Source organism: Hippoglossus hippoglossus, chromosome 4 (assembly GCF_009819705.1).
Source record: "Hippoglossus hippoglossus isolate fHipHip1 chromosome 4, fHipHip1.pri, whole genome shotgun sequence".
Classification (NCBI taxonomy): Eukaryota; Metazoa; Chordata; class Actinopteri; order Pleuronectiformes; family Pleuronectidae; genus Hippoglossus; species Hippoglossus hippoglossus.
In genome coordinates, this window is record NC_047154.1 from 23,012,621 (window position 1) to 23,028,107 (window position 15,487).

Here is a 15,487-nt window from a genome sequence, read left to right on the forward strand (position 1 = left end):
ATAAATACTAGTGGAACACAGTTTGTGTTTTTGTTTACGTCAACACCGGCGTCTATAGGCTTAGGTACCGGTCATAATCCAAATCGAGAGAAGAAGAGAATTCCAAAGTACAAGCTACAAACAGTAAACAAGAAAGTTTTCTCCATGTATTACTTATGTCTAAATAAACACCTGAATAATTATCCAAAGGGAAACGTTTCGGGAAATGTCCGAAGCAACTTACTCTGACCCTTGTACTCTTATACAGCCCGTAAGGAAACATTCAGCCCATGTCTTTAAACAGCTTATGTAACAGATGAGGGTTTCTCACAAAGCACAATGTAAGAGATACAGCAAATTACCCACCACACCTCTTTCTCTCTCTCCCTCCCACTCATCCTCTCTCCTCTTTTTTCACTGTCATCATATAGGTACCCATGGGAGGGCAGACCACCTGGTAACCATGGTTACAGGGGCCGAACGCCCCCCCGTGAGTACACATCCGCACATCGTCTCACCTACACACATTAACACAAATACCTTACATCCTTTACCTGGTGCAGATACAAAGAAAAATAAGAGTTCCTGAATATTTAGTATGAAGACAAACCAGCTCATTGTCCTGAAGTCTCTGGTGGTTTCAGGGAAAAAGGGTTTGGTGCTTTCCAGCCGGGTGTTAGTGGTTCTTAAGTGACTCATGGATACCTTGAGGTAATCACATTCCCACCTCTGTATCCACCACATCACAGTTTATAACGTCGCAATTATGGTATTTTTGTTGGAGAAGAGAAGAGACGAGAAGACTGCGATTACATTTACATTATTGACGTAGTGGGACCTGGACATGTCTGGGGAGACAGAGATCGGAGGAAGGGCAGTTGAAGAAGGGAATGTGCTGCTCCGAGGAGAGGAGAAAAATCAATCGGTTTAATCTCGGTGAATTCCAGAGGAAGGGAGGGTGAGAGACGACTAAACGAAGAAAGAGGAGTGAAAGAGACGGGTGGAAACCCCCCCCCCCTGCAAAATAATAACTGTAACAAAGTGTCTCTAATAGCAGCTGTGACATGTGCTAATTATCTCGCTTAATAAAACTTAACTTATTAAAAAAAGGTTCATCTTCCATCTACTAAGCTGTTCATCTTATCAGCTTGACACGCTTATTGTTAATGGCCCAAATGAAGTGAAGCGTTCGATTTGGAGAAAATATTAATACAATTTGAATAAACAGGCAAAGGGGGGGGTGGGGGTGGGTTGGACTGAGTTGAACATGTCGTCGTTTTATATCCTTGAATAAACTAAAGCAGCGCTCTGCAAATGGCAGCACGCTGACCAACGTCACGATTCATTTAGATCATTTGATTTGACTGATAGACGTTCATGAGTGTTGCTGGTGCTGATCTCCCTCACGTCAACAACAAAAGCACAACGTTGATTTTGCTGCTGCAATGTTTTATATCAAGCCGAATGGCAGAGCTTTTATTTTGAAAAGTTGAACTTGGGGTCTGAAGATCAACAGACAATGAAATAGCCGACATGTAAACTTATGTACGAGCCACCTACGTGAAGAGTAAAAATAAAATTCAGTTATTTCATGAAAAGAAAATTACTTGGACTGCACTTAAACCAGGTAGGATGCACACAAAGTTTTCCCACTTCACTCTGCACCACAGTTTATAAAACGCTCTGCACACAGCGTCCAGCCCACCAACAATGAAGAAGTGACAGGATAATGCAGAACTGTTAATAATACTGAGGGAGGTCCGGAGCTTTAACACAGGACAAGAGACCAGAATAGTAAAAACAGAAAGGTTTAGTTTAACTAGTACATCGCTCTTATACAGACCTGATATTAAATGACTATAATGTAAGTTAACAAACTACATTTTAATTTTTTCTGGTTCGACTTCATTGGCTCGTTCTTACGACACAAACCTCGCCAACTTAAGCTCGCTGCTTTTAACTGCTCATACATTTGGATTCTTTGGACTCTTTCCTCCTTGTTTTTGATCTGTGTACGATGTTTGCCAAGTGATTCTCCCTCTCTGGAGCCGGATCAACTTTCCTTGATGTGGAAAACAGACTAAAATAAAATAATAATATAGGCTGTGTATACTTTATTAGCAGAACTGAATCATTTCCTTCCTTCATTTCAGTGCCAGCGACCCTGATTTCAAAAAGTTCTTTGATGAGATTTTCATGACTGAACACTTCCTGCCTCATGTCAGCCTTATATGGTTTTAATGGGGCGTTAATTATACCCATTCTCATATTGTGGCATTCATCCCGTTAGTGCAGGTAATTTTAAAACTTTGCTGAAGTTTAAAGTGTTCACTGAATCTGACGTGTCATGTTTGTACAAGCAAATGTAAGATAAGTTTAGAGAAGTGTACAAAAATGTTCTTGCATGAAGGCAGAATACAGAGTTTCTTTCCAACCCGTTCACATCTGCAGCCCAGAGATAAAAAAACAGACAGAAAAATCTTAAGCTAAATCATGTGTGTGTGTTTAAGAAAACTGAAGATCAATGATAAAGACATTAAAAGTCAAGAAGCAGAACAATACTGGATCCACTTCAGTCAGTCAGAACGAGGCCATCTATAAAACTCACTGGATTACAGACACACTGCAGACGCACTGCCTGCACACACAAACACACACACACTTACACCTTGCAAATACAAAGACACACACCCACAAACAAAAGGCGCTAAACATCAATTTGTGCGTCGCTCTTATATGCAAAGAGTGTTTCTTCCACTCGTCCTTTCTTGAGACATCATCTCTACATGTCAGCGGTTCACATATAGAGAAGTGGTTTGTCTGCAGGATTTCAAAGAGACAGAGTCAGATAAGCATTAGATCGGCAGATTCAGTGGCAGATTTATCAGAGCGATGTGATTGGGCTGCATTTATTCACTTGATGGCGTTTTATTCTTGCATTAACTATTGATTTAATGTAGAGCGCAGGCATGAATAACAAATAATTCTGGGGGAAAAATGGCATGCCGTGCGCTGTATCTCCATGATTTGTGTGGTCTGGTTGGTACTTTTTCAGCTTCAGTGCACGTGAGGCTCGTTTATATGCATAGAGATGCCGACGAGCAGATAGACGTGCAGAAAATCTGCTTTTGCCGCTCTTTATTGTGATTCTTTATGCAGGAATTCATCGCAGCTTGAGAGACACGATCCCAGGGCGCCGCCACCGGCTCGGTAAATCATAACCGGCAATTTTCTCTGCAAATAGCCAATGTACCAGTTTCGGGGGCCGAGAGGGAGGCGTGAGCTTCTGCAGACCTGACACATCAAGGTTAGTGGAGAGGCTATGACGAATGTCCCAACAAATACCTGACTCCTGGAGCTGGGGAATCAGAGTGTGATGAAGGACGAGACAAACATTTCTGTGTAAATATGCCATGGAGAGGTTTTGGAAATGTCATGTCTTGTAGAATGAACACACCTGTGAACAAGCCGCCCACAGCGTTGTCATCTGTGTTTTAAGAATAATACTAATGGGCAAATAAAAGTTCAGGCTTTAAAAAGGACATATTCTGCTTTTTCAGCTTTTCTTTCCTCTAGTTTTTTGGCATAATACCAACTTGCTGGCTAGTCTGTCAAGTCCCCCAACAGAAGCCTGGTAAAACGAGAGCGGAGGCTGATATTTCCTTTATGCGCTGGAGACAGTTAACCAATCACAACAGAATGGGTCAGTTGGCCAATCAGAGCAGACTGGGCTTTACGGGAAAGGGGAGGTCTTAAAGAGACAGGAGCTAAAACCAAGTGTTTTGGACAGAGACTGAAAAGAGGAGCTGCAGCAAGGGACAGTTTGAGGAAAGTGACGTGTTTTCTAAATATTGGAGCATGTAAAGCTTCTGTATTATGAACCTGAATATGAGAAGAATATGTCTGCTCGAGATGCACAGCCTGAATTACAGGCAGTAAGACTAAAGGGGATGTTAAAAAACACTGGTGAGAGACGGGGAGTAAAGATTCACACAAATTAAGTCAAATTGATTTCAGCTTCATAATGAACTAACAAGCTGCAGTGTTGTCGTTGTGCTTGACGTCAGGAGAACCCAGGACTCCAGCAGTGATGAGGACGGTAATTACTCCCTGACAGTGACCTTTGACCCCGTTACATCCTGACCAGGGGGCAGAGATCCCATCACTCCATGACATCAGAGACATACAGACACGACCTGTCGTCATGGGGGAACTGGGTGATGAAGAATGTGGACGAGTTTCAAAACGGTGACAATGGACCACTTCCCACAACGAGGCCGTTCTGCACAACTACTGTGACACCACGCAAAATGTCAATAGCAAATACTGCTATGACATTTATGATGTTATTGATTTGACCTGGGACTAATTGGCCTCGGGTCACCACCAGTGTGACCGCAGCAGCTCCGGTCGCATACTTTGGAGTCATGGAAAGTTCCGTCACCCTGAAGGTGTCGGGGGTCCTCTCATACGCTGACGGGTTAATCAACGTATGTGTTTTTCCAGCTAAAGATAAACACAGGCTGTGGAGCTTTCTATAGCACATCGAGAAGCTGCGGCCGTACAGGACATTGACATTCAACACATCGCTGGATCTGTTTGCTCTTAATTCATGGAAACATAGATGAGTGTGAATGAAGGTCACTACAGCAGATAAAATACAAGTTGTACAAGAACCAGAACTAGTTTTGAACCTAGAGGAATGATTTGATTTGTTTTAGATGATAATTCTGTAGTTATGTTTTGTTTTTAACTACAGCTACAACTGTGAAGACATTTCAGTAATTTCCACTATGTGTTCATTGTTTAGCTGAATGTTGTTTTATCCATCCTCTGAAAATGCTTCTTGACAAAAACATCTAATTCCCTATGAGAAAACAAACTTGGCCAAAAAAGCAGATCCAGATTATTGTTAATCAAAGTTGATCAACACCCTCCCAGTGACTCATGTGTTGGGAGAGTTTCTTTAATGGGTGAAACTTTAAATTTAAAAATCAAAGTCAATTTTAAGATTTGAAACCAAATGCTCAGATAAGTCTCAGCTTACCCGTGAATCCAGGTGAAGGTTTGTACAAAGTCTTTAAAGATTCCCTGCAGATGTTTCTGAGATATCACATTCACAAGGCAAAAAATGTAATTGGCAAGGTGTCAGCAACTTTAACCTTTGACCTTTAACCACCAAAATCAAATCATTTCATCTGTCAGTCCACCTCAACGTTTGGACCAGATTTAAAGAACTTGAGATCTGGTGTTCACAGAAAGGGACGGAGGAACAGAAACATCAGGACAACCCGAAAACATTGGACAAAATTTGGTCAACGATGAGTTTTCTCATCACCAATTTAAATAAAACCAAATGTTATCCACACCCACACCGTGGGATGGCCTGAAGGCTCCTGAGGGCCCCCCCACCCCCGATCTATCTGCGTCACACATGTATTATTTATAAGCAGAAGCCCAGTGAATAAGTCAAGAGATAAATGAATAATTACAGTTTATTTTCCCATCTCTGTTTTTAGGGCGACCTGGTTGTTAGTGCATCCTTTATCCCGGCCGAGGAGGAAAATAAACTGCTGAGAGCAGCAGAAAGAGAGATGTGTGTGTGTGTGTGTGTGTGTGTGTGTGTGTGTGTGTGTGTGTGTGTGTGTGTGTGTGTGTGTGTGTGTGTGTGTGTGTGTGTGTGTGTGTGTGTGTGTGTGTGTGTGTGTGTGTGTGTGTGAGAGAGGTTGAGACAGTTGAATCTCTCAGTACCATCCCTCCCTCTGGGTATTCCCCTGCTGGTACAATATATGAGGAGGCTGTACAACTGAACAACCCACAGTGAACTGTGTGTGGCATCTTTTATTTATTATGTGTGTGAGAAAATATGAGAAAGAAAAAAAAAAAATATATATATATATGCTGATGTGTTATGTATGAATCAGAATTCCTATATTTGCATTTAGGCAAAGGACAAGCCTCAAACTATGCGTCAACTCATGTGTGTATATTTGCTAATGTTTGTTCCGATTTTTTATGGTTGTGTGTGTGTGTGTGTGTGTGTGTGTGTGTGTGTGTGTGTGTGACTCACCGTTCTCCTCGCCAGATGCTTCACAGCCATCTTCATCATCGCAGTCGTTCCCACTGCCTCCCTCTGTGTCTGCGCTCCCTCCCTCCTCTTCCTCCACTCTTCCTCTGGCTTTGCTCGCCCAGCCGAGCTCCACTAACAGCTCCTGAACACACAAACACACAAACACACACTAAATTAAATAAAAAGTTGTTCACATTTTGTTCAACATTGAGGAAGAGGAAAATCAAACAAATGGACAGGGGGTGAAAACATAACTTCCATGACAGAGGTATAAAATAGTACTGGGAGTGATGTGCAATCAGTGGGACGGACCCAGTGAAGGTGTTTCCCCTGTTTCAAGTCTTTATGCTAAGCTTTGCCAACGAGCTCCTGCTTCCTACGGAAAGGCCGACAGAGTTTCAGAGTGATTTCATCTTCTCATCCAACTCTCAGCAAGAAAGTTTATCCACTAAAATCTAAAGATTTCAAGCTGCCACAACAAAAGCCTATGATCACAAACACAGAAACACAGACCAACAATAAAAGAAACAGACACACACTCAGGTCAGCGGGCAGACTAAAGGGTCACTGAGGTCAAGGTGTCTCTGTTACTGCAGAGTTCACAGCTTGGAGGCTGTAGCAGGTTACATCATTATCATGGTGGATGGAAATATCACGTCTCGTAAAAACATCCACAACATCAACCTCTACTTCTAAAAAAAAAGCTAATATGTCAAATATTGTTTTTTAAATCGAGGGTTGTGGAATCTAACAAAAAATGAGAAGATTAACTTTATCAAAGTTTGAATATAAAAAAAAGTTATTGGGGATTCACTTACACACAGCGACAGCAGCAGATAATTGGTTCCCAGCATGATGAATGTGTTACTGTAGAGAGTCAAGGTGCAGTGATACATAAATCCCAGCTGAAGTCGGTGATAAGGCAAATAGCCACAAGTTTTTTGTTAAAGGAAGATGTATTATTCTGACGTTTATGTTATTTTTATTTCGCCGGTAGATAAAGTTCTTATATATAGACAGAGAGGGAGATGTCACAGAAGTTTTCTTACATCTATATGATGATGTATTCTACCTCAGAGGAATCTGTTCAGAGAGTTAAACATTACAAAGGTCAACAAAGGACTCTGCTGTTTGGGATTTCATTATTAGAACCACTGTGTTAGATCTCTATTGTCATTCTATTGATGATAGATGATATTGATGAATGACATTTCTAACATGTGACACAAAACTGAAAAAGATGAATAAAGAATAGAAATATCCAGACTGAGTCGGCAAATTCTAAATATTTTCAACTCCGCCAGGGAGGTTATGTCGCCCCCTATCCTTTTGTGGACAAAAAAATGGACCTAAAAATAATTTCTCAGATTGCTTTTTTTCAATTAAAATACCGAGCAGGGATTCCTTCTTCCTAATGCTAATGGTTTAATTCACTGGCAGAGATGGTCGGTGGCCATAAGGACGGACATCTGGCCTCTGCCGTACAGTAGTTGAGGGGCAGCCATGGAAACAAGGGTAACCAAGGTTATTATCCGACAGCATGTCCGAGGGGACGTGGAGGCAGACTCGGTGATTCGCCATCGTGTCGTTGGACTGCAAATGAGAGCGGAGGGAGGACAGAAATACAGCCATGTTTCCACCTGGGCTGGGTTTCCTTGGTCATGTGGAAAGGTTCCAATAGGAAGAGATATTGGGCCGTGTGGCATTGAGGTGTGGCTTCATTAACTACGCCGGTGAGCTCCAGTTGTTTGGCTTTTAGCAGCTTTACGCAAAAAACTACTGAACAGATTTACATGAATCTTGGAAGGATGAGACAAAAAACTTCTTAAATTTTGGCACAGATCAGGACAAAAGGGAAAATCCAGGATTTTTCTTAACTTAAACATTGCAATTTATATATTTTGACATTTTCTCAGATCTCCGGGGGAATAATTCGTGGAACTTCATGAAAGAAATCAGACACATTTAGGGACTGATATCTATGAGTGTGTCTAAATTTGTGCAGCTTGATTTAATTCATTACATTAAATTACATTATACTGTATATATATATCTCTCATTTAGCTGACGTAGCCTTATCCAAAGCCACTTCAATAACGCCGACCGCTCTACCCCTCAGCCACAGCCACAGCCGCCCAATTCAAGAGGACTCTTGTGCATGAGCGGAGGTGAGGTGACAAACCCTCCACTTCCTGAATCCTGTCGATGGATGTAAAGTGTTTCCTAATCAGTCGATATAAACGTCTTTCCAGAGGATCCAGGGTTAGACGGAAGCAGGAAGTAGAAAGTTGCAGCGTCCTAGCGAAGCCGAGCTCGGCCGTGTTATCATTTGCCGCCACTTCAGAGAAAGAGGGTGGATGAGTAATGCTGAGTCCACGACCCTCTCAATGCAGGGGCAGCCCTCACAGGGTTGATTAGGCTCGTCCTGATTGGCTGAGCGTCTTCATAGAAATTATAATTGCCCCATTAGTGGGCGAAGCCGGCGCGAAACATAACCCACTGCTGCAAAGGTCTAATTAACATGTAATGGGACAGTGAGAGATAAGAGGAGACGAGGGGGAGAAAACACGAAATAATTAAATTTCCAAGGAGGCTTCTTTGTCCTGTTTCATAATTTTCCCCGTCGTCTCATCCTGGGAGTACGAGGAGTGTAAATGGTCGAACATGACTGTCGAGAATAGTAATTAATAAACGGCGAGCGTTAATGTGTGTGCCTCGGATGAACAGCTTCCTCCACCGAGAAGCCACTGATGAGGCAGCTCGCGTGAAGGAAGCACAGCGCCCGTCTTGGATTTCCAGAGGTGATCGTTAACTAAGATTTGTTTTGTGGGCTCAGACTTAAATCCATCTTTTTTATCTATCCATCCATTTCAGAAATCTGGATGTGTGTAGAACGCACATCTTGAAAAACCGTTCAACTTAATGGCTTCACACTTTGCATGTGTATTGTTAATGGCCCCGAGGAAGTGCAGGGAATTTTGTGCCATTTGGACACATGATATATTAATACAAATTAAACAGGCGGCCAGTGCATTAGCAGTTTGCAGACTGTATGAAACGTGTCTTCTCCTACGTCCACATTCTTTTAATAATTTGGTTATTTTCATTTACCAATATCAGACTGACAAACTAAATCACGGGTGTCGTGGATCTCCGTCATGGCAACAACATTCATTGTTGAGTTACTTCCTCTCTAGCAAATTGTCTTCCAAGTAAAAGCACAACATTCATTCTGTTGCTGCAAAGCTTTATATGGAACTAAATTACAGAGCTTTTATTTTGAAAAGTTGTGAACTTGGGACCTCTGAAATATGAATGTAATGAATGAAAAAGGCCAAAATCTGTAAAATATAAAATCCTTGCGAAAAACAGCCCCTGAATCCTGCTCGTGGACACACAACAGCTTCATTGCACATAAACCTGGTAGGATGAACACAAAGTTTTCTACCTTCACTCTGTAAAAGACTGTTTGTAAAAAGCTCTGCAGACTACGTCCAGCACACAAACTAAAAAAGAGTCACAGTATCTTGTAGAACAGTTTGAGGACGACTCACTAAAGACTTGGACTAACTCTGAAGTAGCTGCAGAACAAGAGAACAGAACATTCCAAACAGGCAGGTTTACAACGGGCACTGTACTGGTCTCAATTTGTCAAATACATGGAAAGACAACACAGCTGTTTGGAACTGAAACATAGTCTGAAATACAGATGAGTTGTTATATCTGACTTCCTCTCTGGTTCATGCTGTGGCCTGGTAGCACAACAATCTGCCTCACGAGAATTACAAATCCAAAGCACAGATCTCTGCAATCGTCAGTGTTTGAGCATGTGTTGGTGCACGTGTGATCTTTAAGGTTCAGCGTTCTTGTAAAATCGACAGCACACGTGCACGTTACATTGAATTAATGGGGCCTGAGAAAGCAGATCCTGCACATAAATGATTACATGGCTCATGTGTAGCGTGTTTGTGAACATGGCACGAGGGGAATGCTGACTCTGCACATCCTGCATGTAAATGTAACGTGATTAATGGACCCACAGTCTAAATTAGACGAAGCACCGAGCGCCTCAACAGCAAATGAAAAATATAACCCACGTTTGCATAAACATTCCATTACAACGCATGTTAACAGAATTCCTCAGGTTTTCTTCACACCGAGCACGGATCTGGTTCGACGTCAAAACATGTCGTTAGTTTTCTTTATCGACGTTTCAGTGATTTTCTTGATTCTATACAAAATGTGAAATATGATGTTGTGTCAGTTTGTATTAGTTTTTTTTTTTTACGTTATACTTTAAGGATAAAATGTGTAAAATGGCCAAAAAACGACCAGAACAACATTATATATTTATATTTTGTTGACTTGTGTATTTATATCATCTAAAAAAAGTATTTTAGATGATGTAAATTATGTTAAAATCCAGAGAAATCCACAATTTTATTCAAGGCAATGGAACGATTCATTTTCAGGGAATCATTGAGAATCATTTTTATAAATTACATTCATATGATTTCATGAATCACCATATTACCACACTGCCCCCGAGCTTTGAACGTTGCTGCATAAATCTGGTTTGATTGGTGAATCATTAATTTGTTATCGCATGTTATTATCCACATCTGCTGCTGACATTTAAGTTTATTGGATTAGGCAGCGCTGCACAAAGGGAGGATGAGGAAAACGACACACCAGCAGACCCCTGCAGCGAGCTTCAGCAGCTGTATTACACCTACATCACACTTTACACATTAATATTTTATCGTGACAATAAGATCCAGAAGATCAAACGAAAACAACAGCATCGTTATTTTATCGCGTCATTACTTTAAACACAGATATGAATAATTCTATCCGGGCAGCATCGTTCCTGCAGAATTCCAACCACCTCCATGTGTCACGGTCAAGGTGAGCACAGGAGATATTAATGCTCTGCAGCAGAGTCGGACCCAAAATACAGGTTAACGGCTGAGGCTGCAGGGAACGTCCAGCGCAGTGGGACAAATAAATTAGGGCAACTTGTGTTTACATTTGTTGTCCAAGAAAATAGACAAAAACAAGCAGAAAACAAGAAAACATTAAGTGAATTTGTCAAGACGCATCGCTGCTTACACAAATCTCTGTATGTGGAACGCTTATCTCTAGAACCGCTCATCCCATCAACTTCACAGTCAACATGTGTATTGATAAGGGCCCAAGGATGTGCATTGTTAAGTTTGGTGCAGCTTCGACATGTGTTTTTTACCTGTGTGAGCTGCTCCAGCCTCTGCTTGGCCCCCTTCAGGACAGGGTCTGTATTACGGACGGTCATCTCTGGGTTTTCCCTTTGGGCCTTTAAGCTGCTGCCGACCACGCGACCTGCATAACTACAGAATGAGAGAACATGAGAAACACTGGTACATCCCGTGTGTGTGTACGTGTGTGTGTTTTGACATTTTTACTTAGTTCTATTCAATTCTTCAAATCCCCAAAAATATCCTGACTTCAGTTTATTTCCCACAGTGACACCTTAAACAAACCCATAGTAATGCTGGGTCAGTAAACCAGTGCTGTAAAGGCTAGAAAAGCTTCGTCAGTTGGAATAGAAACGATCTGTCAAAGTTTGACTAATATCAATGATTTATCGGCTATAGGTTTGTAAGAATTTGTAGCTCAAGAGTAAAAGTTAAGTATCGTTTCTTCCTGCTTTAATTGTGCTGAGTGCAGTTTCTGCTAATTAAAACTTTACATCCAATAACATTTGTTTTATGGTGCATTTAATATCTACTGAACAACTGTCGATGGACGAACCTGTAATCAAAGTATTTTGACTTTACTTTTGAAATACAGGACTTAACCATTTTCATCTACCTTAGTACTGCATTCCCAGTAACTTGAATATAACGACTTCTTACAAAACCTTTTCTAGATGATTGATTGGGTGGAGTAGTGGAAAGCAAAAGTAATGACCGACAGAAAATACAGTGATGTTTCCTTCTGTCGTCGGCTTCAAGCAAGTAGCACATCATTTTGTCTGAGTGTGTGTGTGTGTGTGTGTGTGTGTGTGTGTGTGTGTGTGTGTGTGTGTGTGTGTGTGTGTGTGTGTGTGTGTGTGTGTGTTGGCTGCAGAGTGGGAGGATCAAAAGGAAGATGAAGTGAGAGAAAAGCAACAGAGAAGAATCAACAGTTCATGACTCATACTTTTCCATGTTTCCACGTTCCAAAGCAGCTTCTCTAGTTAATACAACCAGCCACCGACCAACCGCCGAGTCCACGCCCTCAAAAACACAAACACACTCTGGCTATGGCAACGAGGGAACAGAGAAGTGGTGGGTGGATTTCAAATGACTAAACCCACCCAGCTGGTCTGAGATCAGATCCATCAGCTCAACAAGTTTAACAAATGTTTGTTCTATTCTCACGCAGATTGCTTCTCCTGATAAAAAAACTCTTTCTTAGCTTCGTCTGGTTCTTTAATGTATTATGTGCGGAGGCCGAGACGACAAAGGCAACGCAAAACAAGAATACAAGAGCCAAAACACAATGGAAACACAATCACAGCGGACGTGAGCGACAAGGGATGTTGAACAATAAAATAAGCAGCGTTACTTTGTGAAAACCCAGTCAAATTGTGATGCTCGTCTAGTTGAGGTGATACGGTAATTTGCTTAAGCAGCGAAAAGGAAGAACACACCTGTTCAGATATATTAACGATGAATTTTCCCTTTTTATTCATGTGCTTCAGTTTACTTTCACCAAACTACGTGGAAATCACCATCATTCATCTGATTTGGTTCTAATGCCTCAGAGATGCAGCTTTGAGGAATATCATTCATTCATATTTTTAAGTTTTCCTTTAAAGCTGAGACAAATCTCTGTATTTAGAAAATACTACTTCAAATTTAATGTTAATGATTAATGTGGTTTGTCCACTTTCCTTTAAATGAAAAAGAAATTGTAGCTGCTGACTACACCAGTGTGTACATAGATTAGAGGGAGATATTTATTTATAAGATACAGATTAACATGATTTTGATTCATTGCTCAGTGTTAAATATTCATTCATTTACAGTATTGTGCGACTTTATATCCCATGTGTGTTTCACAGGCAAGCTTCACATACGTTTTTCTAATCATCTTATTTTCTTCAGTTCTACACAAACCTTTTCATAATAACCCTGAACCAACCACTCGTGGAAATAATGAAATAATCTGATATCGCTGGTCAACTGTGTTTGTGGTCTGCTGTTTGTACATAACTGTAAGTGTAAGTTGAAGCATTGATTTAAGCACTGAAGTCTTCCTGGGAGGTTCAGCCCAACGTCACCGGTCTCAACCACTGATTTTTCAGACATGGAGCTTGTTTTCATCGCCACAAAAACAAAGGGGATGGTTTCAAACACCGTCACCATGGAAACTGCTTATATCGACTCCAAAGATGCACCGAGAACCAGCAGAAGATCACAAAGGTGCAATCACTGCTCGTCTGTGTTTATACAAAGAATTTAACACCGTTCTTACCACATGTCAAGGATTAGAGAGCAGTGATATACACGAGTGCACAAAACAATGATTGAGTATTATGGTAATAACAGGATACTGGTGTGTGTGTGTGTGTGTTAGAGATCAAAGGCTCAGCAGATCAAACCTCTCTGGACCGATTTATAAAAATCTAAGGCAATAACGTGACGGGGAAAGAAAATGAAAATAAGTTAGAGGAGAGGAGGAGTGTGAACAGGGAGGAGTGTGAGAATTAAATAATTAAAAGCTCAATTAAAAACCGCAGCCTGTGGCCCGAGGGGAGATCCCAAGATTCCACGGACTTTTAGCGATCAGTGTCAACACCACACATCTAATGAATTTGCCACGGGCACAAATATTCGGACAAATACGTTTTCCTTCATCGCCATGAACGCTGGGTCACGTGCTCTTCTTCATTAGTAACAATGCAGCAGAGTGACAAGCGACCGATTTGACTTTGAAGTTTGACGTTTTTTTACCGCAAAAACCCTGTTTCCAATTAGACCGGAACAAAATAAACTGTTCAAAGATTGATATACAAATCATTACAGGGAGGTTTGAGCTAATTGTTGAGGAAAAGCCTTGAAGTTATAGAGCGCTGTACAATATTTGGCCCTGCACTATTGACGTGCTGTTCTGGCCGAGGGTCGCCTCCAGCCGATATCGATCAGCCGGTCCAGGATGGGTGACAGGTAGGACAACACTGGAGGTCAATGCAATCTCTGCAGAGGGATCATATGAGCCAATTTCCACGACTATGCAAGATGAATCAATTATTTATGTGCTCGGTGTCTGTAATGATCGGTGCAGTAGAAAGATCAAGAAATAATCCATGTTGTTTAAGTCATTAACGCTGACATCTTTAAAGGGTCTTAAGCACAAGAGCAGTTCAAGAATTGTGGGGTATATTAATGTTCAGATTAATAGCTAAATAGCACCCTTGCTTGTTCTTTAATTCACTCTGCTTTTGTTCAAACTTGCCTGCACTCAAATTTTGTTGCCAAGACAGATTTCCTGTGCTCCAGCTTCAGCTCACGCTTCTTCTGTGTGCACGAGAAACGTCCTCTCTGGGATTTCTCCGCTGCTCTTGGTGTTTTCTTTCGTGTAACAAATCGGAGAAAATTGTCCACTCAGTAGAAGGCCAGGTGTATTGTTGACAAATGAAATCCTTGCACCCTCTCGAGGGTCATGAGCTGAACCAATATGAATTTGGGGGAGTCGATGCCGATACTAGGGAGCAAACACCTAATAATACATACATTGGCCGTTACGTATGTTTAAATAGAAATTGTCAGCGATCTCTCAGACATCAACTGGGAATTGAGGATTGATATTTTACAGTATAGACTTTAAAACCAAATATATTGACTGTTTATTCTGTCAAATAGAAGTATTTGTATCAACAAACAAATACAGATAACGTAATGTTTGTGAATGGCTCATATCTACAGATCAAATGGGTCAAACGCTGCTTCAAATCTTCAGTTCTGCATGATGAGTATCACCTTGTGGATTTTGTGTGTATTTTACTTTACATTCAGGTGCAGTGGATGATTTCAGCCTCTTCACCCCTAAAGCGTTTCCCATGCTGGATATATTGGAAAGTGTCAGTGGTGTGAATGAGTTATTGGCCACTCTGCGGAGCATCGTGCTGCTCCGACTGTTTGACACTGCAGATGATCATATTGCAGAAAGTAGCTGTAGATGACACAGAGGAAGTGAGTGTGGGAGACACTTCATAAGATCACACCAGCACCACCACCACAGTGCTGCTCTGCTGCCCTCGGTTACTGCAGGGTTGCTAACGGTAACACACACACACACACACACACACAGATCCTTTCTTCTGTCTCATCCCTGCACCAAACGTTTATGGCGACTGTAGCGTGCACGGAAACATGTAACACACACATACGCTTGTACAAACACAATTACACA

The 15,487-nt window shown here is 41.4% G+C and overlaps 1 protein-coding gene across 1 annotated transcript in view; it reads right to left on the reverse strand.

Moving 5' to 3' along the window:
* LOC117759858 (glypican-5-like) overlaps nucleotides 1-15,487 on the reverse strand; it is a 43,311-nt gene that overhangs the window by 12,541 nt on the left and 15,283 nt on the right. Inside the window, exons 8-9 of the mRNA XM_034582319.1 lie at nucleotides 11,295-11,415; nucleotides 6,050-6,191 (exon numbers count right to left, since the gene is read on the reverse strand). Of these exons, the coding sequence (XP_034438210.1) occupies nucleotides 6,050-6,191; nucleotides 11,295-11,415 (263 nt within the window). The remainder of the gene's footprint in view (nucleotides 1-6,049; nucleotides 6,192-11,294; nucleotides 11,416-15,487) is intronic.